Source organism: Pithys albifrons, chromosome 7 (assembly GCF_047495875.1).
Source record: "Pithys albifrons albifrons isolate INPA30051 chromosome 7, PitAlb_v1, whole genome shotgun sequence".
NCBI lineage: Eukaryota > Metazoa > Chordata > Aves > Passeriformes > Thamnophilidae > Pithys > Pithys albifrons.
The window spans coordinates 51,015,527-51,040,919 of NC_092464.1; the positions used below are offsets into that span (position 1 = coordinate 51,015,527).

The window sequence follows — 25,393 nt, forward strand, 5'->3', positions numbered from 1 at the left end:
GTAAAGAAACACTCTTAACAGAGTTCCCAGGCAGGAAGGTTTGTGCTCCTGAGGTGAATAAACCAATACTGCTTACACTTATCAATCATCCATACAGTACACATGGTAAAAAAGTCTAGCCTGAAATTACTCCCACACAGTAACGCCTCCAGGAAATTGCAAATAAAATGTTAAAAATCTACAGCTCTCAGTATAAAGTAAGTCTGTGTGGAAAAAGAAGGGCATCTGGGGAGAGCCTTTCCTCCCTACTATGTGAAAGAATAACATTTGTACCAGGTCTGTTACATGCCAACTTCTTGTTACTGGACTCTCCAGAAACCTTATGAGAGCACAAACACCAGAAAGTTGACAGGAGCTGCAAATAGGTTGAAGTAATTCCCAAGTTTTCCTACCAGTGTGCAAAGCAGAGCTCTGGAACTCACTGACCTTCCCCATATGGTCCCTCCACTTCAGCAATGTGGCCACACAATGGAGTGTGGGTCTGAATCCTGACCTTTCCCACAGAGGCTTTGCTATTGCTTTGCTTCTCACCAGAATTGGTCATGAGGCCACTGATAAGGAAGGACCTACTCAGGCTCTGATTAAGCAAAAGCTGTTGTAGAGACAAATCAACATGCTAAAAAAACCCAAAACAAAACAACCAAACAAAACCCCAAAAATGAAACAATGACAAACAAAAATACAACCAAAACATTTCTGTTGTCCCAAAATTATCCAGAGAACTGGCATGTCTGAGCCAAAAGCTTGACAAAGAGGCAGCACAGCACTTGAATTTCCTTTAGCCATTTCAGAGACCCATCTTAGGAGGACAGCCCTAAAACCATGAATGACAAAGAGGTGTTGAGGTACCCAGTAGCTTTTGCCCTTCTCCATGTTTGTCTCTCCTTGCTCTCAGTTCTTCCAACCAAGGGAAATGCTGCTGTTCTCCACTGTTGGGGATCACACCCTGGAAATCATGTCCTTCCCTTGCAGGGATGAATGTCACAGTCTGGGCATGGCTCAAGGGCAATGATCCTCCCTCATTGTCTGGGTTCAAAAGCCCGCCCTGGGAGTGCTGTCACTTCCAGCAAAAGGAGGACATGGGAAAACTAGAAGGATGCCACCAGAAGACCAGTGAAATGATCTGTGGGCTGGAGTACTGGGCATAAGAAAGGAACTGGGCTTTTACAGCCAAGACAAGACAAAGATAAGGAAAGAAAACCTAGTTTGTATTCCCATATGGCTAATTGTTCATTACAAAGAAGGTCAAGCCAAGCCCTACTCAGAGACTCGCACGAAAATGGGATAAAGCAAAGTCATAAGCTGCAACAAGGGACATGAGGGGAAAAACAAACCCCCATGAGATGGTGAAATGCTACAAGAGGCTCCTCAGAAAGGCTGGGCAAGCCCATACTCAAGATACAACCAGTCTGGCTGCCTTTAGCAACCTGACCTAGCTCTGGGACTGCCCCTGCTCTGGGTTGGAGGTGGGTGAGTCAGCAGACACAGGTCTCTTCCAACACACATTATTCTACATTCTACTCTATTCCTAAAGGAAGGATCAGTTGTTGGTCTGAATGAGAGAGGAAAAATTAGGAATGGGAATAGGGACTGTACAGGCTGTATATGTGACTAAGGAATGCATTGAGAACACTCACCAAAGAAGGTGGGAAAACCATTTGCTCTCATTTTTAATAAACAATGTTAGGTCTTTTTATTTTGTGAGATAAAAAATTCCAACTTTACCTTTTTTTTCCAAAATATGAAGAAATGAGCCTGCTACACTGTCCTTTTTTGATTCTTGTGACAATCCTGGGAGGTTATGTGGGCTTTCTATTGCTTTTAATGGAACAAATAAACCTAAAGAATTTCAATTTATTTGTGGGGTGGGGAGATTGAAAGGAGGGGAAGAACTACTGTCTTTTAGGCTGATGACTATTTGGGTCTAGCCTACATTTTGCACACCTTTAGCCAGGCCTCAGGTGAAGTGGAACTGATAAAATAAGGTGTTGATATGCAGAAAAAGAAAAGAGAACAATCAAACCGCATGGACATTCCAAGCACCATCAATTGATTGGTACAAATGGGCAAGGAAAAATTAGCAAGATTCAAACAGATGGTGCCAGACTGACCTGTATTTGCACAAAAGTGTTCATTGCAAGGGGAGCAAGGAAAAAGCTTGAGCAAGTGAACCCTTGCAAAATACTGGCACAAGTCAGTGTCAGACACCGCCCCCCGAGTTGGATGCAGTAGCTGTGCAGTTTACTCAAATTTGCTGAAACAGTTATAATTAGCCACGGAATTCAGTGTCAGCAATTCAGGAGTATTGATTCATGCAGGCCAGGGAAGGTCAACCAAGAAGTTTATGATCCTAGAATAGATTTGCTGCTGGCATAGCCAGGAAAACTCTCCCAAAACAAGGAGAAACCCCAGCCTGTAACAGCTCAATGTGGCTTGTGGCATCCCCAAAGTAAAATTTCCTCTTGCCTCAGAATACAAACATGCACACTACCCACCTATAAGCATAGGTGTAATTTGCAGAAAGCTCCAAATTAAATCCAGCCCAGCGCAGAGCCAGTACAGAGAGTACATGTAGAATTAAATCCTGTTAATACAGTGAACTGGATTATATTCAACCTGCAGAGCCTCATCCTGCTGCAAATAAAGTCAGCATGAGTAGAATGAGATCTTTAAAAGGTAGCTATTATAGTGATTTGATATTGAATTCATCACAATTTGCAATAGGCATAAATCCTAAATACTATGATGAACATAACTGGCATTTCTTTAAGGTGTGACTGATTTGAATTCTCAAAAAAAAATGTGAAAAATTTAAAACATATTAAAAACCCAGTTTCATATTAACACAACTTGCAACAGTAAAAAAGGCAAAGGGAATAAATGGAGCTTCAATGGAATGCTGGTTGACACTATTTTTGCACATTTCTTCCTGCTATGTGTACATGGGAGCAATCTGCATAGTTCCATATATTTCCATAAGATTACTGACAGAATAAAATACCTCTTGGTCTGAGTATGAACCACAGAAACATTCGTGTCAAAGTAGGATCGTTCCTTGATTTATCCAACACAAATCAGCCACTGCCTTTTCTTTTGAGGGGAGAGGAAAGAAAACTCTATGACTCCTGTACTCATCAGAGACCAAAGGATCAGTCACACCCCAGATGGGAGCAGGAATTTCCTTGTGTCTCTGTCAAAATTATCTACTGCATATGTTATGGACCAGGCAACAATACACACCCACACATCCAGCTTTAGAAAAAAACCACTGTTTGCAAATTATTACGCTCTTTACTCTAGCTTAGGTTTGCATAACACAAAGAGTAACTGGATTTGCTATTCTACATATATACTCTTCTGAACAATATGAGATTAATTGTAAATCTTAACAATTTCATAATTTTTCCTAGTACAGCTATAAAACATTTTATGTGAGCCATAAGTGTTGATTTTTGTCCAGATTTGAACAACCAGGCCTCTCTTATTTTTTAGAATGGAGAAAGATAGTAAGAAGCCACAAATTTTCCTTTTAATTTTAAATAGGTAGGCCCATGAAAACTTAAATTCACACATGGGGGCACTGGCCTTTTTTAGCCAGTTAACTTAGTCCTATGTCAGCACTAACTTGTGGCTATTATACCCAGATTCTTCATTGTTTACTAAACTATAAATGCTTTAAGGCTGAGTTCTTCAATTCTCATAGCATCACAGAGTTATCCAACCATCTGTTTGGGTTCATTTCATATTAAACATGAGCATGTTTACTCTTCATACAGGAATAAAGTTATGAGAAAATTCTCTTAGGACTGCAAATGTGAAATACAATTTTTTTATCTTAGTACCTAAGTGATACAGAAAGGTCATTGTAGAGGATGTGTAATGCTTTCCTAAAACCTTAGATAGGAGTTACATTTTGGTGTGGAGGACGACCTACAGAGAAGATGTATGTGTATCCCTTTCAGGACAGACAGACCTCAGAGCAAATGTGGTAAAGTACACACAGAGCAGTGTCCAGTTAAGTTTCCCAGTGACTCCAATGATCACTCTCACTTCAATGCATGTAACCTAAAAACTCTTGCATCTCATCAGAGTCATCATTTCTAGGTAACTGAGGGGTATGAGGAGGAAACCCTCCAAAACACAAAGAGGTGCTAGCGGTGCAAAAGGAATGCTCATGAATAAGGAACTGAGTTACCCACAACTTGAAATGAAATGAGGAAGCCAGTGGAAATGAGCTCTTTTGGACGTCTTAGAGCTGAAAACCTTTGATGAAACTTTATTTTTAACACTTTTTAGTAGTACAGTAAATAATTTTGGTGTGATCAGAAACATCCTCCTCACTACTGGTATGACTAAAGCTGGTTTAGATACAAACACAGCCTTTTGGTATATGTATCTTAGAGTGGAAACGAATTTGTGACACTTTCAGAAAGCTTTCCCCCACCTTTCTTCTAATTCCACTTCTTTTTTAATAAGACTTCACAAAAAAAGACAGACATTCATCACAATCCACCAGAAGTGGGTGGGTTTTTTCCTCAACATGCAATGATAGCACCTTCTCTGAAGAACTGAAATATCCTGAGCTTCAGAATGAGAGATGATAAATAGCAAATGCTTTGCATTTGAGACTGACTTCACACTGCCTGTTTCTTTAGATCCATTAAATGTGTAAAATATTCTAAGATGCATTAATAGATAATAAAATTTACTAGACTGGTGACTGCTTTCATGCAAGTAAGGAATCCTTCTGTACAAAAGCATGAAAAAATATCCTTCTTTGAGTCAGAAAAAAGTCTCAGTTGGGTTTATAGACTACTTCAATCCCTCCAACACTTTGGATAACAGATGCTACTGGGCAATCCAACCCCACTATTAATGAGCAGGCTTCATGGTAGGATGGGCTATTGATGGGCATCAGCAAACAGACATTGGTGGAAGTGCTTTGAGACAAGCTGACAATTGGATACTAGAGGGAAAAAAAATACTGCTCACAAAAACAAAGCCTTCATAGAAGTGTCTTAGCAACCACACCATTGCACAGAGCCTCCTTTAAAATACCCTTTTTAACAGGGTCCAGTCTTTTTATTTCTTTTCCAGATAAACAGTGCCTGTGGAAAACAGCCCTCACTAGAGACCCAAACTGAACAGCACAATCTGAGCTGAAACACACTGTACTCAAGCTTGTATTCATCCTGCAGTCTGTAAACATGTGTTCTTGATCCAAAATATTTTTCAGGCCACATTTGAACCATATTTGACAGAGCTTCTTCCTCCCTGTCCTCCTACATTGCTAGTCATGACTCTTGAAGGAGTGACTTGTTTAGGAGTTAAGATGCCCTTCGAAGGGAATGTTTGTGTTTGTCATCTAAGGGTTGCCTAAATTTCTTCCTGATTTTCTTCTCAGTTTGGCTGTCAAATCAATCTAGATTCTCAGCCAGCTTCTGAATTACTACTTATTTTTACCCCAATATGAAACTTTGCACAAAAGATACTGGCACTATGCTTGCAACAAATATATTCTTGGATGGATGCTACAGGAAAACATGATGTTAAGAATAAAACCCTCTTCAGCTCTGCAAAACATCAGTGAGGTTTGCCTTCTCTGAAACAGGCCCTGGAAGCAAAAATTCCATAGGAGGGGGGGGTGGTTTAGCACAAGAATAGAGAGCAGAAGCAAGTTTAAAAGCCCTGGGGTACACACAGCGCCTTGACTTCCCTGAATCTGGAAAGACAGCACTTCTGGATAAACCCTAGGGCTGCCAGCTGGGTGAAGTCCCTGTGGGCTCAGCTGGAGCTCCTGATGACAAGCACAGTTGGTGACTGTGGCCACTGCAGGCTCCTGCAGCTCACACATTGGCACTGCCTGCACTGCTGTCTGAATTACGAGGCAACTTTGATCTCTGTCTCATCTTCCCCGTCCTTCAGGTTTTCCCCGGGTTCTCAGCACTGCTCCATGGGGTATTGTCACTCCATTCCTAGCTTTCCCCTGCACAGGGAGGACCTTGGGCAGCGCTGTAGACCCCGAGGGAACAGAGCCCTGTTCCAGCAGTACCATCTGTCCCCCCTCCCATGCTCAACAGGAGACAAAACAAAATGACCCCTCAGTATTCTTTCATAGCCTACAACGTTTGGAGGCTCAGTACTGACCTTTATACACTCAGTCCCCTCTGATGTGTGCAGCTGGTACACAGGAGTCAAATAATTTTCTAAATGGCTTTGGTGGTTATGTCTGCAGCAACTTGTTTGGTTAGACATACAAGAGAGGAAGGAAAGGAGTAAGCAGCAAGGAAAGGATGACAGGAGAAAAGAGGGACAAGGAAGGAAGAGGGGAGTTGAATATACATGAAGATACAACTGTCCTGATACTAACTCTGCCTGCACATTTTGGCTAAGAATTAAACAGAACAATGTTTAGAGTTGTGCTCTGAATAAAATTACATTTTGGCAGTTTGCAAGACCGTCACATCATAAAGAATATATTGATTTCTTTACTAATTCATCCAGAAACTACTGGAGAATAGAGAGGGAAGTTTGTACTATTTTTTAAACTCAAAGAAATTTCTCTGCACTGTTATACTTCCATATTTCTTTAAATCCAATTCGGTATTTCAAATTCACATCTCCCCTCCAAAAGCACAGCTTGGTTTTGGCCCTCACCCAGCCCTCTTCTCACCTGCTGTGGTTGTTTTCCACCTGCTGCTCCACACAGAGTGAACCCACTCCTGCACCCTCTTCTGAACGTGGTGCTGCTGGGACCATGCTGGGGTGGCAGCAACAGCCCTGCCTGTCCTCAGTAACCACCCTGCACTCCTCTCCCTTGTCATTTCCGCCCTGAGCAAGGTCCAGGAGGACACCTGCACTGAGACCAACCTGCCTCTAGACTGAGCCACACTCCTGCCTCTCTTCAGGCCTCAGTACCCCCATGAATTTCTCTTTTGCTTTGTTCTGCCTTTGATTGACAGCTTCTGTCTCCCCTATGATAAGAATGTGGTTAGTACAGATTTGAAAAATATCAGGCAATCAATTAAACTCTTTCCTCTCTGATTACACGTATTAATCATTCCTTATAACTTTTACAGGACTAAAATTTGTCCTATACTTACAATTACAGGCAACTTTATTTTGAAAAAATTATTTCATGCTCATGGGAGATCTATTTCAGCAGTGTCTCTTATGTATTTAAAAAGTTCATCCAAACGGCATAGAGTGGCCATAGAAAGAAAACACTCATATAAACTAGCAAGTATTTGGGTAACAATGGCAGGATGAACAGGAAGCCAGTTTAAGTAAAAGCAACAGCATCCACACACAGATGTGTACAGGTTTAGTAAGAGTATCACATTTTAATTTATTCCTCTACGTGCCCTGCATGCAAATAAATCCTCAAAAAACTTCCTGAATCTGAATGTAATACATACATTTTATGAGAAAAATCAGTGTCATTTTTCAGATCTCAAAGGCTGATTACTCTCTACAGAAAACTCATCACCTTTATTTAATCAAGCTCCTTGTCCATATGCAGTGTTCCATCTCCTGCTTTATGCTTCAGGTGCTTTAACCCTTGTGCATGTGGGTCATTTAAGTGGGCTTTGCTGAGACAAAGCATGAATCATCAGTAGAAATAAGTGTTCCCATGGCACTGCAGACCATTCCCTACCTCACTGCCAAGCCCCTACATTTCTGCACACACAAGGAAATGCTTAGCAAGGATCACAACGTAGAAAGCAAAGACAGACTACCTGTGTTCTTCAGCAACTTCTATTTTCTCAAACTTTTCTTCTTTAAACATAAGACATCAGCCTACTCCTAAAGTGTTTTTCAGTTTACAGCCTGGGAAAAGTAGGATTGGCAGTTTCTTTCCAGCATGTGCAGGCACGTGTGTACACACTATAAAGATGGCATTTTTTGAAAAGTTTACGGAAGAAAAAAAGGAGGTTGTTTGCTCATCTAGAGTAGAAGTTGTTTATCAAATGGTTGTTGTAATGATAGCCCAAGTCTTTGGAAGGCCTTCCTCTCCTCTTTCCTATCGTAGAGTTCATGGACTCTGTATCACTACAGGGCACAGATAGAGCAATATTGTGGGTACAAAAGTGGGGTGAAAGTGAGAAAGCTGAGACTTTAAGAAGCATCAAATTGATCTGCTACAGAGATGGAGAGAACAAAGCAGGTGTCATTTGGGAGTAAGCAAGAGCTTTTTGTCAGAAAACAGTTGGCAAGACTAGAAGGCACAACAACAGAAATAACTAAGAAGTAAGTAGGTGCTGGGCACTGGGAGTCTGAGATCAGAGCGAATTGTGGCTTTTTTTGTGCCTTCACCCACTGAAAGGCTGCTGAACTCCTCCCCCATTGCCCCACCAACCTTCAGAGAAAATGTCTAAACAGAATTCTACCAACTATGTGCTTGTCCACATCAGTCCCCCCCAATTCTTCAGTCTCACTGGTGCTAATGCCCTACAGGATAATGAAGAGTAATTATTGAAACAACAGCAAGAGAGGTAGAGCAGCCAGCAAGAGGAACAGACTATTTCCCTCACCAGCTTTCTCATGGCACAAATAGGCAGAAATTAGTTACATGTGTCTTTAACACAGGCTTAAGTTTTATCACAACCTCTGCTCAAGATTAATAAACTCCAATTAGCAGAGACTCAACATGACAAAATTACTTTTCCAAACTGGTTGTTGGTTGATGATTCTGGCAACTATTGACTAACTAGCTATTCATTAAATCTGGAGTAAATGATTTTGTATTCAAGAACAGCAACAATGCAGTGATGCACAGCACTTATGCTGATGCTGCAGAACATTTAGGGAAGAGTGACTCAGCACTTGAAACACTTTGGATTGGAGGCTCCAAGCAGCTGAGTTTGCAGCAGAGCCCAGTGAACGACAGCAATGACAGTTCCCTCGGGAAAATGTCCTCCATGTTGAAGCAGCAGAGCCATCTGCTACTCCTTCTCCCTGCACTCTGCAATCCTAGAGGTGAGAGGGCTGGCATAGCACCCAGTAGGTTTTGGGGGGGTTGCATCCCCCTGTGTATATTTTAGGCAAATGAAAAAAATCCCCCTGACACCTTAAGGCAAATTCAGGAGCTATGGTCGTCTTCATGTAGGCAAAAAAAGTGTTAAAGGGCATCTTTCACCCTTTGTTTTTGTTTTTTTCCCCAGTCTCAGTATTCTGTCTGCCATCCCACACTTGCTTTTGTTACCTGGCAAGTCACTAAGAGAGGCTCCCCAAGCCTGGACAGCTGTGCTGCAGGAGGGGTGGGCACAGACATCCTGCTGCCCCCTCCATCCTCACCCCCACCTCATACTTATCCTGCTTTTCTCTGTCGTTTATCCCCACTGAAATATCCTGCCATGACAGATGTCGGGCATTTTTCTTCACTCTTCTTCCTAGTCAGTGCATAAAGTTTGGGTCACTGAGGTGAAAGTCACTGTGTACTCTCCTTTCCTGCCCTCTTTCCCTGCTCTCTCACCCCTGCTGTCTACAACAGCTGGTTGCACCAGGCTCCAGCAGCACATCCTAATGAAGGAGGCAGGAATTGGTGACCAACCTAGGCCATGAATTCCTGTATTTTCCAGATACACAGGTTATCACCACCCCAGCATCTCTCCACTACATGCCCATAAAGTCACACTGTCAATTGTACCACAACAGGAAGGTGGCACTGCCTGTGGAGTGGCTGTGGACCACTGACAACAGCTGCACTGATAACGAGCAGTCCTTGGGGCAGAAACATGAGGGCTCAGAAAATATGACAATGCAAAAACTCTTCCAGAGAGGTAAGATACAGTGAAGAAAGCAGTTCAGACCCAAATCCAAAAGGTTAGCAGTAGGGTTTTAAAAAAATTATTTTATTTTAAAGAGAGTGTCTAAGGGAAGTGTAAAGAGAGGAGCAGAGGAAGAGACACACGTTCAAGAACGAAAAAGGAAATGGAAAAGAATTAATGAGAAAAGACAAAATTCTCAAGCAGGCACAGAGGAGGCGGCCACATTTGGCAAGTGAACACAGGGCTATGGAGCCCCACAAAACTTAAGAACCAGCACTTTCTTGACTTGTGGAAGCCAAACGACAATGAGGAAGAGAGTATTGCATAATGACTTACAGGGTCATGGTTAACATTGCACACAGGGGGGAAACTGGAACAGGACAAACAGATTACCCTTCTTTACCAAGCAGGGAAAATGCCATGTGAGAACCTCATAGGAAGGAGCTCTGGGATTTTCTCTCCCCAATTTTTCACGCTTTGCACTCACACAGCCAGAATCTACCTGTACCTTTTAACCTGTACATTAGAAACTAAAACACTTGAAAGCAATCAGTATTTTAATAAGAGCTACTTATTATTAAGAGATGGGCCTGATTGGGAGGGTCATGTGATAATTCCAGTTAGATCATAAGGAACGCTAACAAAAGAGGAAAACCACTTCTAAATGTTGAGGTAAGAAGATAGGACACACTCCTCTGCAACAAGGAAATCTACAACAGGGAATAAGGGACTTGAACTGCAAAAAAGGACATTTATATTCAATGAGAACTTTCTGACTGGAGATGCCTAAGCAAAGGCATAGATCAGTTATGGGAAGCTGCAAAATCTCCACCATTATAAACTTAAAAAAGGCCGGCAAGAAAATCACTTCAAACAAATAATTTTAAGTACAACTGATTGCACTTTCATTAGGTAGAATGGGACAGATGACCACCTGAACTTTCTTTTCTACAGCTTCTATGACCAAACCCAAGAATTTTTAAATAATAAAATTCAAGTTTTCATTACACTGGCACTGGAAGCTAGAAAATTCTGATCTGCAAGTTTAGGCCATACCATTCACATGAGAAATTGCCTTGTAATTGGTTTTGTTTGTAAACCCAGAGACTAAAAATTAGCTTTTCAAAGATGCAGTTGCCTCATCATTGTATGTGCTCGTGCCGGCAGGGCCCCAAATGTTGAGGTTTGTCATAGCACTGTAATGACTTCAGTGTAATAGATTTTATAGTATCTGTGGGGTTAGTTTTAAATCATTGGACAGCAGTTTGCTGCTATGAACCTGAGGCTACTAGAACCATGTCATCACATTGCAAGCAGCTCAGCACAGATATAATAGAGGGAACATGCCTTTCACAAGTTATTCTTGCAGATACTCATCTCCTGCCTCAGAGCAGACATAACTAGTTACAGAACATACGACTTGTAGAGAATCACAAAATTCCCTTCCAGATGGAAGTTTATCTTTCTCCTTTAGGGAAACTCCTCCTTTACAACATTCTAAATCCTAGTAACACCTCCAAAATTCTCATGAATTGGGGTATTTATTGGTTTAACTTACAGATGAAACAAAATATACTACTTACTTAGAAGTTAAACAGCAAAAAACATGTTAGTTGGATTTTCAGGAGTTACACAAGAAATGTCCAGGAACAAGTCTTACTGAAACCGAGTTTCAGAAGCATTGTGACAGCACCAGCTGGGTTTATTGTGAGAGGGTGGTCAAACACTGAAACAGACCTGCTGGAGAGGTGGTCATTGACCCATGTCTGTCAACTGTCAGTGTTGAAGAGACATTTGGACAGTGCCCTTAAAGCCAGGCTTTAACTTTCGGTCAGTGGGACTAGATGATCACTATAGATCTCTTACAGCTAAACTATTCTATTTTACTCAAATTTATTTTTCTTCCTACCTGCTCCTTTCCCAACCAGTACATGCTGAGGAAATCTCTGATGACATTTCTTCCCAGCCCTGCACTAGCAGAAGGCAGTGAACACCCATAACCTTCTTCCAGCCTTGGCTCCTCCTGGGAAGGAGGCATGGAACTTCTGAGGGGGGTGAGAGCTGTGGATCATCTCAAGATAACAGGACCATCTACACAAATTTGCAAAAAGCAAGTGCAGTGTGTGGGTTTTGAAAGTCTGAGTTCATCTAGCTGAGATGGGTATCCACAGGATGGCAAAACCCACCATTCCTGACATTAGCGAGGCTCAAAGATCAAGCTCCTCATCTAAACGCAAATTGTCTTAGAGTTGAGCAATACTTGTTCAGTAGCCAAGGATTGCTTTTCCTCTCTTTTGGCTCATTTTTTGAAATGCCCGAGCTGTTTTCCTCAGAAAAACACACTAAAACAAAAGAGTTTTTAACAACAGTACACCATCAGAGAGAAGGTCCATTGGCCCATACTCTGCCTCCAAAATGGCCAATCACCAATATCTAAAGCAGGGCACATGAGCAGTCACATCTGCCTCTGTCAGGGTCCTCATTGTCTGGGACCAGCCTTACCTGGGACCTCTGGGCCCACCCTCTCCTGCCAAGGGCCCAGGGAATGTGTCCCAGCTCAGCCTGGGACCTTCAGACTCCACCTGAGCCATGCTGTAGGTGTGCCCCTCTCTGCCTCTGTCTCCTGAATGAGCCTGGGACCTGCACTGCAGAGAGCTGCTCGCTCTCTGGATGGACCCCTCAGACCTGGGTCAGAGCTCTGGGTGTGACTGGCATAACTGTTCTTTTTCCTGTGCTTGCCATGAGTCAAATAGTGATGAGACTTATTTGTCTGACACTGTCAAGGACACCTAACACACAGGTTACAGCTGGAAACAGGATATTACTTTAATTTTTGTTTTTCTTCATCCATTCTAGAGTTGATGCTCACAAGCACTAACACAACATGCATGTGTAGCCAGGAGCAGGCTAACACATTTCTTAGTTTAGCCTGAAAATACACCCTTTGCAGTCTAGCAATGCAAGAGCCACAGAGAGCAGCAGCAGCAGGAACACAGTTCAGAAGAAAAGGTGTGTGGTACTGTGAAGCATTTTCCAAGGCATGACACATTTCAATGACAGGCACAGTTCTGCCTTCCAAGACTTGCTTTGCTGCTGTGCATCTTGGCCAGGGGTGCATGAAGAGCACTCTTGTGCCTGCCCTGTGCTTTTGGTGCAGGCAGGGAGAGCTGAAAAGCAGCAGCTCTGCATAGGGCAGCAAGCCTGGAGCCCTTCCAAGCACAGGCTGTTTTGCACAAGCAAGGAGCCCTGGGGAAATGGAGCCAAGGGAAGAGCAGAGCTCTCTCTCACTCCAAGGAAGCCCGAGAGAGCCGGGGCATGAGTGGTGCCTTGGAGGGGTAGGCAAGAACTGAGCTGACGGGCCAGAGGAGCCCTGACAGGGGGCTATGCTCGGTGCTGCTGAGGAAGGTTAAAAACCCTGCAGACACTTGCAGCCCTCTGTGGTGGGAAAAAAAAAGCCTTCCTCCCCTCAGCTGCAGGGCACAACAGGCCATCTTTAGTGGTGCATGAGCAGCAAGCAGCAACCCAGCCCAAGGGGAATGAAGAAGCCCTGAGCAGTGGTCATTCTTGATGCTGTAGAGGAAGGTGAAAGAGCCCTGGGGACCAGTGCCAATCTGCCTGGGGGAAAATGTCTTCCTGATCCCAGTGCTGGCAATCACCTGCCCTAAGCATGTGAGCAAGACCTGCCTCCTGTCCCACAGGCAGGTCACTGGACACTAGATTCAAAATCAGGGTGCCAAGGCAAGTACTACCACAAAAAGCACCATCATCAGGATGGTGTATGGAAATAATAATTGGCCACTCCATTTTTCACAACTCAGATTTAATACTTCTAATAAAAGTCACACTTGCTCAATATGAGATATTTTCCAGTTATTTAGCTTCTGTCATATAATTAGTGACAAGTCAGACATGGGCACATACACTACTTACACCGTGTAACAAGAATTTCTCCTGGACTGCTAGGAACTGGAGGTAATGATTGCATCATTAGAAAAATAGTTTACATAAATAAAGTTTTATGTTTTAGAGGCCCTCTGTGTTTTTAAAACATACATTGCATCAACAACAAACAGAAAATTACATATAAATGCTTCATAAAAACACTGAACTATAAAGATACATTAACTAAACTGAAGGTGCTAAAATCTAATAAGAACAAGATAAAACAACTCAGAATGTATTTAAACATCTCTGTAAGTCAGTGGGATATTACACACCTGTAACAAGGCCATTCTATTCATCAGATTTTCAACTCCTAAATACAATTTACTTGTCACCAAGTACCCAAAACAAATAAACAAAATCCAGTCATTCTGTATCATTCCCATTGGGAGACCTCTATTTTTTAAGTAAAGTTTTAGCAGAAATAAAGGCTTTTATGTTGTATAGCCATAAAAGAACCCAAAGCTAACCAGAAATGTAGGCCTGAGACAGTAGATGTGCACAGCTCTTGCAATACCTACACCTGCATGCCAGGAGGCAGGGGCAAGGAGCTACATGGCACTGTGACTCACTCTGGATCAGCCCACTGGTACTGTGACCTACTCTGTGTCACAGTAGCTTTCAAATAGCCCCATAAATAAGGAACTTTCAGACCACTGACATAAGAAATTACCACCACGGATGCCATAATGAGGCTGAAATTGCCAAATTACTGACTGCAACACATGCAGATTGAAGCAGGCCAAATTTTCCCCTTATCACGATGGCTATCACCAGTGTGAGGGCAGAGCAGCCCACCCATCAGAGCCCATCAGCATTCCCAGGTGGCATCCAAGGCACCTGTTGGGCTCGAGGCAGCTTCCCTGGGGCTGGTGCAGGAGCAGGTACCTCAGGTACTCAGACTAAGTTGTTCTCTTTGTTATGCTCACCCATTTCTGTGAGCAGGACCTCCCATGTGTGCACAGACATGACTGGAACCAGCACATGTGATTATTAAGATCTGCACCAGTGCTCTTCCAGATGGTTAATCACAACAACACTGACAAAGACACAAGAAAATTAATAGGATTTTTAGGTTTCAACTACCAACCCAGATCAACTCCCACCATAAAGTCATCAGATATCAAACTATTAAAGACTGTACTATGTGTTTTACTCAAAAACAGTTGTAGTCCAAACCTGCAAGAATAGAAACGCATCATGACCTTGGTATTGAAAATTCTAGTACTCTATGACCTGGTGAGCTGGACAGAAGTATTTTAAAGGGAAAAATAATCACTAGCCTGGAACAGCCTCAAATATTAGATTCTTGAATACTAACATGATTATGTACAAGACTTTTCTACATGTTAATTGTTCCAAATTTTATGCCATTACAGCACCACAGAATTCAATGTGTGGCAAAAAAGTGGGGATTTATAGGCAGTGAATTATAAGAAATACACTCATAAAATAATCTCTCTTAATTCTGCAGAGCCCTATTACCTAGGGTATATTACAACACAGGATATATGCTAGAGGGGTTTTATTAGCCCTAAAAAGAGATGACTTGCAATGCTTGCTGACAACCGTGTCTCCAAAATTCGTGCTGGGAACAGCTTTATTGCAAACTGCACCAACAGCGGACACAGCTGCTATAAATAGCCACACACAAATGCTTTTCTACGGGCTTTAATCTCTCTATCTACAGTCCTGTTCTGAGACACCCAACAGCTACACGGAGCTATTTGTGTGCAACATCTATACACATCGGCTTTCACTAATGAAGATGAACAAAACAAACAGTGGCCAGCAAGGCCCTCATCTTTGGCCAGGAGCTCCCGCAAATTTTCCACGACTTCGCCCGTTGTTCAATCCCAGGCTACAGTAACGCCAGAGCCGGCACTGGCCTCCTCAGCAGACACGCCACCAGCCGCAGAGCACTCGGGCTGGCCCTCGGCACCCGGGACAGCTCCCAAACCCGCCGCTGTCACCCCGCGGGATCGCCGCAGCCGGGGATGAACCAGCGTGGATATTAAAGGAAAGGCAATCCTCTTAGGAAGGCTGGCGGCGAGGCGAGGCGAGGCGAAGCCGCGCTCCCCCGGTGCGGAGCGGCGCGGAGCGATGCGCGGCCACCCCCGTGGCAGCGCGGCCACCCCGGTGCGGAGCGGAGCGCGGCCACCCGCACCTGCTGAAAGGCGAAGGAGCGGCGGCTGCTCCGGGCCTGTGGCAAGTGGCCGGCGGGGAGCGAGCCCTGTGCGGGCGGGGGCACCGCCGGTGCGGGGAAATGGGCCGCTTACATAATAGCGCGGGCGGCCCCGCTCCCGGCCCCGCTGGCTCGGCACTCCGCGGGCAGCAACCCTTCGCGGAGCCCGGGCACGAACGGGGCCGCATCCCTTCGCGGAGCCCGGGCACGAACGGGGCCGCATCCCTTCGCGGAGCCCGGGCACGAACGGGGCCGCATCCCTTCGCGGAGCCCGGGCACGAACGGGGCCGCATCCCTTCGCGGAGCCCGGGCACGAACGGGGCCGCATCCCTTCGCGGAGCCCGGGCACGAACGGGGCCGCATCCCTTCGCGGAGCCCGGGCACGAACGGGGCCGCATCCCTTCGCGGAGCCCGGGCACGAACGGGGCCGCATCCCTTCGCGGAGCCCGGGCACGAACGGGGCCGCATCCCTTCGCGGAGCCCGGGCACGAACGGGGCCGCATCCCTTCGCGGAGCCCGGGCACGAACGGGGCCGCATCCCTTCGCGGAGCCCGGGCAGTGCCGTGGTTCCCTTCTGCCCCCGGCCCTCCCCAGCAGCTCCCCCGGCCCGCAGCGCACCTTCTCCTGAGCGCGGTTGAGCCGTTTCTGGACGTTCTTGGCGAAGATGCCGGTCTTCATGTCAGCCATGGCTGGCGACGGGGATGGGGAGGATGGGGAGGGGAGGCGGGCGAGGCAAAGCCCGGCAGCTGCGAGCGGCAGGGGCGAGGCAGGGATGGAGGGACGAAGGGAGGGCGAGGAGGAGGAGGAGGGCTTTAAAGACACAGCGGGGAGAGGCGGGGCCGCCGCCGCCGTCTCAGGTGAGCCTCGGCCCCTCTGCCCGCCCCCGGCCCCGGGGAGGCGGCCGCGGGGACCAGCAGGGTTGGCAGCGGCGTCTCCTGGAGATGAGGCAGCTCCTCTCGATAATAAAGCGCATCAAGAGAGAGAACGGCGATGATTATTGCTGGAAGCCGCCAGCGCTGTGGCAGCTGCCGGCACAAGCCCCCTTGCACACTCAAAGAGCCCGAGGCACCTTCTTTTTTCCCTAGAAGTTTCCACCAGGTCGGAGTGTGTCCGGTGTCCAAGCTCCTCTGACAGCTTTCGCTCTCTTTTCGGGGCTAAAGCAGCAGATGACCCGGGCTGAGCTTGTCCGGCACAGCATCAGCCGCGCAGCGCCCAGAGTGCCGGTGCTGCCCGATGTGCCACACGGTCCCTGCCATTTGTGCTGCTCTGACATTCTCCTGCCATCCACCGCTCGCTCCTGTCTCCGTGTAACAGCCAACAGCGCTAACCTGGCCCCAGACTGGCTTCAGGCTTTTGATCTTGTTCCTGAAGTTACAGCTTTAAATCAGAACTGGAGAGTAGTCACAACTAAAATTTCTGTCCTGCCTTGACACTCAAGCACCCCAAAATTTGCTGAATAGAGGATCTCTCAGCACCAGTCACTCAAGGCTGGCAAAATCATCCTTGCTAGATATTCATTCCTGCCATTTATTTTTTGCTGTTTGGCCAAGCATGGAGATCCCTGATATGGAGAGTAAAAATCCAGTGACTTTGTATTTCTGATGACTGCCCAGTCCCAGATCTGCATGACACATTTTCCTGTACCATTAAGAAGTGGATTTAACATACCAGCTAGAGCAGTAACAGTGTTTATTGAGAAATTGTGACCTGTTTAAAGGTTTAAAGGTAGGTACTTACTTAATTCTCACATAAACATAATTTTAAAACAAAACAAAACAACAACAACAACAACAAATAAACCCAACCCCAAAAGAAAAGCAGAATACCAAAGAAAACATGTCATAGCAACCAAGGAAATTGTTTCATCTGGAAGATTACAGACAGTCTCTTAGAATGCTGTTAGGCTGGTGAAGGATCAAACCAAAATCTTATGCACAGGGCTCCAAATTCTTTGAAGTAATTTTTCACATCTTCAGCGTTTCTCTTTCTGGCCACTTTGGTATCTGATTCCACCACTTTAATAATGATTTTCAAAAATTCTGGAAAGTGATGGTCTTAACTTGCATTACTCATGCATTTTCTTCACCAAGGTGTAACACAGGTAGCAGATTTCAGCAGCACAGAGTGCATTTGGTTGCATTTGGTTGCATTTGGGCTAGAAGGGGGAGGGAGAACACTCTCCTGTGCCTTCTTGTCTTCTGCTGTCTGATATAACAGCAGATCCTGTATCACCAAGCCCCCAAATGCTTTTCCATGCTGGTGGACAAGGAGCATGAAGATGTGTCTTGTCAGACAGCCGATCTCTCCCTCCTCAGCTGGTTGACCTGCACTGGTGTTGCCCCATTTAATGGCCTTGAACAACAGCCAAGGCTTTTTCTTCAGCTGGTTTATCAATGTGTGTGTTCCTCTCCATCAGCTATATTTTGGAAAGTAATTATCAGCAAACAATCAGGGTGATCTCTCCACACTCTCTGTCTGTTGCATATAACATTTATTGTAATTCCTCAGAGGAACATTAATTAGTGTTTCAAAGCAAATTTTTCTCTGTGTTTTGGTTATACTTTAGTTGGAGATAGATGTTATTTAAAAATGAATAATCCTTTACTACAATTTACCCTGCTTATTTGTGCTTTATTTTTGTTGTTATTGTTTATTTGGTGTTATTTAAAAACAAAAAGATTTCACTTCAGTTTCACTCTTGAATAGCAGTAATTCATAGAAAAATGCTCCTGAGGGAGTGGTGATTTTTGAACATAAAATCTCTAAAGGGAAGGGAGAAGGTAAGTATTAGTCCAGCTGCTATGGCATCACTTTTGCCAGGTGATGATCCCTATTCACCCAAAATGTTCATCAGCAAAGTTTGTGTACTTTCTGACTCCTCAACAATGTGGCTTCTCATCACACATTTCTGCTGTTCTGATCACTCTTCATTTGTGTAAAGCAATAAAATTAGAGGACACTGGTCCATAGGAGTCAGTTTTACAAGCCTGAAGATAGAAAAAATTGGCAGGTGTCTTGCAGCCATCTCCACTGCAACAATAATTTAAATATAGAGATCAACTGCTGTGGAGTGATAAGCGACTTGCACCTCCCAGAGCTCTACAAATCACAGCATATGAACACTCACAATTCACACTCCAGACACAGCAGATAAAAGACATCCCCATCATGAGCACACCATTTAATATTCAGTGCAGTGGCAAATTGGAATGGGAAATGAAGCTGCAGGACAGCTCAAGCATTGGATTGCACTGTAATGTGGATGGGGGGAGGCAGAAGGTATGGACACAAACACGGTGCCTGTTGGGACCAACAATGAGCAAACGTGGGAAAGCAACATGAGAAACTGAATGGTTTCAGGAGTACAGGACCTGAATTTTAAATCTCCTTTTACAAGTGACAGCTTGGTACTATACTTGCAGTTTGGGTCAGCATATAACGGGCAGTAAAAGACTGTTCAAATTATCTGGGCAGTTTCTGTAGGTGTTGCTGAATTTTGGATGTGAGTCACAGAGAGGAGAGCTGTTTGGCTCACATGACAAGGATAGTAAGGAATACAGTGGAAAACACACATCAAAAGAAAAGTGATTTCATAAAATAAATGTAGTTCTAAACCGTGTAAAAGTCCAGTCCAGAGGAAAATTATAACAAACATCTGAAATTAAAAAACATGTTCATATTTTAACACTTAGGCACATTTTTTCCTTTTTTAACATGGAAAAGCATCACTAATGAAGGGCTATAGAGCTTGCCCAGAACAAGCACCAGTGGTGTTTCTGGAGGAGATTCAGTCCTGGGTAACCCCCATGGGACACAGATATCCATGCTTGGACATCTGCAGGGGGGAGGTATGTTCCATCCCTCCTGCAAGTCCTCTTCCCTGAAAAAAAGAGGAATTAGAGAAAGCAGCTTCAAATAGGGGTGGGGGGAATGCTAGAGAGAGAAATCCTGTAATTACTGCTACATTTGGGTGAATCTTTTCAGGTTTGAGGCAGTGCAAGTGGACAAGATATGAAAAAAGATCCAAAATCCTTTAGGGTCAGCAGGTGGGTGTAAGGGCGAGTAATTAAGTACCACTTAATTAATACCAGGCTTTTTCACTTTTTACACAGTTGGTGTGTCAATAAAATACAAATTTGAGGGAAAGAACAGGGTGATAAGAAGGACAAGCTTTCTTGAGATGCAAGAATGAGTTTCAGCATGGCCAGAGCTGCAGGGAACCACAGCTCCCTCCCTCTCTCGGTGAGGAAAATTGCCAAGCTGGACCTGGACAAAGAAAGTGTCTTTGGGTTGTATTATTTAGATGGCAACAGTGTCTTGACAGGTTGTGTATACAGTACTGATTGAAGCTTTAGAAATGAAACTGAAGAGGATACCTGTGCTCTGGTTGGCCTCCTCCTGGGGTATCAGGTATGTAATTAAAAGCACAATGAAAGGTACAGAAGATGAGTTTTGGAGAATCATGCTGACAAGTAGGAAGAACTCCCACCATATAAAAGGTATGAACAACTCCTAGCCAAAGTTCAGGTTCCCTGATCTATCTGAGTTCAGCATTCAAAAGTCACTGAAAAGTGCTTTTGAAAAATCTGATCCTAAATGTGGTTGACACATTTCATCTTCTCAGTTAGAAGGACACTGGCCAGAACCAGAAATATCTGCCTTTTTATGTGGCAGGGGAAAAGGGCAGAAATACTTTCTGTAGCACATCCTTTGGATCTTTCCTGAAAGAAAAGTCAGTCTCTGCTTAAGAAGTTTATTTCTTCATGCACATTTTTCCATACCCTTTCTCTTCTTTCCCATAAAATATGTTTACAATATCTCTAGTATTTGCAGTGAGGATCTAGAAAAGCATTGTTTGCATAACAATAAAAATTAATATTGTGACACTTGCTCTCTCTCTTTTTTAATTTTTCTTTAAAGCCATTCCAGCACAATCTTGTCTTTTCTCAGGGGAATGCCTCACCTGCAGTGAGTTTCTCTCTTATGAGGGGGACATGGCATGCATGGCCCAAGTTTGATTCCATGCATTACTCTTTGCTCATGAATTGGCTGTTAATGGCATTACACACATCACAGCACCATCCAACCTCCTTGCTTTTATTCTTAGTGCTAATGCACATTTGTACAGTGCTGTTGCTTCCACCCTCATGTGGGCTAGGAGGAGGGATGTAGCAAAAAGATGCATAATCCTAATCCTGAAATGCTTAAAATTTGGAGAAAAATTACTATCTGCAACTATTCTGATTGCATGTGCCTTGAATTTAGAAAGGCCATGAAATGAAATATAATATATACATGCAAAATAATGCCTACATTTATGCCAGTTTGAAGGACATAGGTTTTGTTTTTCTTCAAGAAGACAGATGTCTGTAAACCATTGTGAACTGATTGTGGTGGTTTAGTATCTGACACATCATTTTCTAAATATCAGGAATTTTTTCCTTCTAATCACTTGAAGCTGGACTGTGGAGGCTGGAAGCCCCTCTCCTCTTCTTGTCTTGACACTCACTGCTTTCAAGGAAGCAATAACAATTTAGAGCAACCAGGAGTACAGAAGGTGTCCTGTTAAGAGCAGCACTGCCCAGCTGTTGCTACTAGTCCTGGACACACCAGGTATGGCCTAAAAAAAACATGGTCTGAAGGGGTTAATGTGACCTCTGGCCAAAGGAGAGGCACTTTCATCATGAAAACTGATACTATAGCAGAGGATTCATCCAAACTTCCAAAAGGCATCCCCTCCAAAGACCTTGTCAAATGGTTGCTTCTGCTCCTTTAAATCACACAGCTGAAAATCAGCTTTTAAACATGTGGACACTGAAGGTAACCCCAGCTTTTGATTATCAAGGATCTTTATTCAAGTATCTCCACTCTTCTTTCTCAGTAAATGGTTTGTTCTTAATTGAGCTGGATTTGTCCTGACTTGTCTTACCATAATCCATAAATTGTTCCAAGGAATCCCGAAGTGATTATGATGACTGAGCTTTGGGAATGCCAGCACTTCCCTCATCAAAATTAGGAAGAGCAGAACACTGAAAGGTTGTGACATACATTGCTCTCTGCAGGAAGATGATCTTTCACTTAGAGTGGCTCCAGATATACTATTATTCATCCCAAAGGTGTCCTGTGCAGATGCTGTGGGAAACAATCCCTGGAGTCAGTTGGAAGAGTCCCACCTGTTAAAGGCCTGACAGGCTTAAGAGATTGTTATTTAGCTGTGGATAGTGTATTCTTCAGTATCTTTGAAAAATTGTGTTGGCTTGGGGGTTTCTGTTGTTTGTTTGTTTTTTCCTTTTCCACAGAAAGGTGCCTGCAGCCTTTCAAGGAGCTACAATCAAACAGCAGGGATTGGAGGCAAAATAGCCTTTGCATCCACAATACAGCAAAACTTCCTTAGGGCCTTCCCCAGTCTCCATTTCTGCCCTGTTTCACCTTATTATGGACGTATACATGACAATAAACAGTCTGCTCATCCAGCAACTGTCTCTGGGAGGAATTTTTTCTGAATTATTTCCATCATTAACTTTGGGTGTTCACAGTTGCTGTACCAGTCACTATAGGAACCAAACTCTACTGTTGCAGTCTCTCTAGTCCTTGGCAGGCAAGACTGATTTTTCTCACACTGTGGGGGGAAAAAAACATCTTTAGCTAATAATGGTATGCTGGTCTTATTTTGGTGGCATCTCTTTGCAGTTTCTTGCAGCTTTTATCAGAAACAGTCTTGGTAAAAATTAAAGTTAAATTTTAACACCTTCTCCCTTCCCTTTCTCCTCTTCAAAACAGGACTGACAAATGTTCACACGTTGCTACTCATGTTCCTGTTGTATCTCAGAAATGGCAGGCAGCAAGATGAGAGAACAAACTACACAATAACAGCGTCTCCTCACTGTAGGTCTCAAAAATGTTCTTTCAGAAGGAAAGCCTTTACTAAATCTTAATAACCAATGAATTAATGGCCATGACATATCAATTACATTTTTAAAAACTGCAAATGCCTGTAGATGAATACACCTTTTATAATCAATAATGATGCATTGCTGTGGAGAGAGAGGTCATAGACTTCATATACCCCTCTGTATTCCCTGACCACCTGTAAAACAGGAAGATAAAATCTGTCATACTAAAGCAAATGAGAAGCAGGGTCAGACAGCAGACTGAGGACTTGGGTATCTTGGTGCTGTACTTGAAAAAGGATTTTCTGTGGACGGGGTAAGGATTTGCATAACATCCCTGAGCAGAATCTGATGGAATGTTTTCCACCATACCCTGATTCCTTCTCACCTCGGTGTAGCATTGTTCAAACCCAGTATTTTCAAACACCATCCTGATTTTCTTCTGAAAGATTGAGGCATATACCCTCTAACGTCAAGGGAAGAATTTTTGATCAAGGTTAGTGGGACAGATGCTGAGCAATAAATTTGAGTGTGTCAGTGGTGTGAGTGCAGGTGTCAGCAGTGTCACTGTGCCAGAGCTGATGTGCCCCAGCTGGCAGCACAAGGATCTCAGAGGCACTGCTGAGAAGTGCTGCGGAGGCATGGGGCAAAGCAGTGATACACACAGAGCTAATTATTGCAGTACAGTTGACATCTACCCGTGAACAAGTCTTTGAAACCTTCACTGCTTCTGGATGTCAAGTGTGAAACAAGTTTCTTCTGATCCTTCTCTTGGTGTGTGCCAAAAGCACCTTCTTCCTGTTAGACAGTACCTGCTAAAACACTTCTAAAATCCAAAACAAGATTAAAAGAGTATTTTTGGAAAGGAAGAAGAGGAGTCTTCTTGGAAAGTCTTTTTTTTTTCTGATTACATTGCCTCAGACTTGGTGTGAAGTTGACTTTGTGTTACTCCACCTTGCTGGCAGCAGGGAGAACTGAGAGGAGATGTCTGGGGCTCCATCTCACAGGTGAAAGTCCAGGTCTGTGCCTGAACCTGCCATGAGACCCAGGTTGATGTGCCTGTGGGGCCAAACCCACTGCAGAGGCAGGCACATGGGTTCTGCCTCTTCAGTTTAACCCCTGGGGCAGGAATAGGATGAAAAACTCGGACAAAATACCTCAAAAATTCAGGGACAGGGTAGGGATACAAATTTGCTTCACAATGAGCAGAGCTATTAACCAGTCCTATCGAGTTTTCCCCCAGACAATCCCACCACCCCTTATCAAAGAGACTTGGAGGGCCAGCATGCTCAGATTTCTGAGGCAAACAGCAAAACAAAAAATCCCAGCCTGACAGCACATTTTTGGTCCCTTTGCAGGCCCTTTACCCGGGGCTATGGGGAAGCAAAGTCCACCAAGTGCCAGGACACTCCGTGGCTGTGGCACCACAGCGCTGTGGAGAGCCGTGCTGGGATGGGGGCTGCTGCAAAGCCATTCCTGGGCTCTGCCAGGGCAGCCCCATGTGGAAAGCCAGAAATGGCTGCTGCCACAGCCCTCCAGCCTGGTGTGAGCTGCAGCACCCTCATGGGATTTGAGAGACGAGGCTTTCAGAGAGCGCCAAACCCCACGATGCTCCTTGCAGAAGACACTCCAAATGCCAGACTATCACTAGACAAGTGGGTGGCAACAATCTCACCTCCCACTCTTCCCACCCAGAGAAGAAAAATCATGATTTAAGGTGCCAGGTGCCGAGTCCCTGTTTCACAAAGACTCACTACACCCACATTCACATGAGAAACACATCGCTGCCTTCAGCATTTCGTAGCAACTGGCAGAAGCGTGTCCACACTCAGAGCTGCCCCAAGCAGGCTGTTGGCAACCCACATCCCCAGGTGGTTGCCACGTGTGAGCTGAAGGCTGATTTAGACAAAATCCAGCTGCACAACCTGAGCTCAGGGTCCTGAGTTGTGGGGAGGCACCGTGGGAAAGCACACTGGCTAGAGATGTGCAAAGCATGGAAAACAAAACAGTAGGTAAAGACAGGTTTGTTGAGACTGGGATAAACAGCAAATTGGGGAAATTTCACTGGAAAAAGTGTGATCTGAAAAGATAATAAAATAAAAGGGAAAACAAGGGCTTGGAAGAGCCTCTCATAAGGAGGAATGGAGGCCTGTCTTTGGCCTGCCAAGGCTCAACCAGTGCCTTGGTGGAGTGGTGGGCTATTAGCTCAGCAACACCAGTCTTAGCAATGAGCCAACAGTGAACTGCTTTTCGATTTGTCCTGGGCATGTGGGATATACTGTGTAAACCCTGTTACTGGTTTGATGGACAAAGTGAGCAGTCTGAGCTGCATAGTTAATGAATCTTTTCTCCCTTTCCCCTTCCTCAGAGCTCAGCAGAGTTTGGAAACTGTCTCAGTCCCTCTAGACCCAACTTTGCAACGCAGTGTAGGCTTTGCAAGACTGGGCTGCTGAGCTTTTTATTTGCATCTGGGCCTAATGGAAGGTGAGGGTAACATATGGAGATGCAGGAGTTTGCAGGGAGCAATGGGACATGGTAAGATGAGCAGAAGCAGAACAAACCAGATTGGTGTAGTGTAGATGTGAAAAGATATTTAAAGTCATGCT

General features: G+C 44.4%; 1 protein-coding gene across 3 annotated transcripts in view; it reads right to left on the reverse strand.

Moving 5' to 3' along the window:
- AMPH (amphiphysin) overlaps positions 1-16,667 on the reverse strand; it is a 107,308-nt gene extending 90,641 nt beyond the window's left edge. For 2 of the 3 annotated variants that reach the window (XM_071561563.1, XM_071561560.1), the window contains exon 1: positions 16,516-16,666. In XM_071561563.1, coding sequence (XP_071417664.1) covers positions 16,516-16,584 — 69 coding nt within the window. In that variant the 5' untranslated portion in view covers positions 16,585-16,666. Of the gene's footprint in view, positions 1-16,515 lie in introns of all 3 variants that reach the window. The other variant, XM_071561562.1, reaches the window with a different exon arrangement.
- Positions 16,668-25,393: the final 8,726 nt, after the last annotated feature.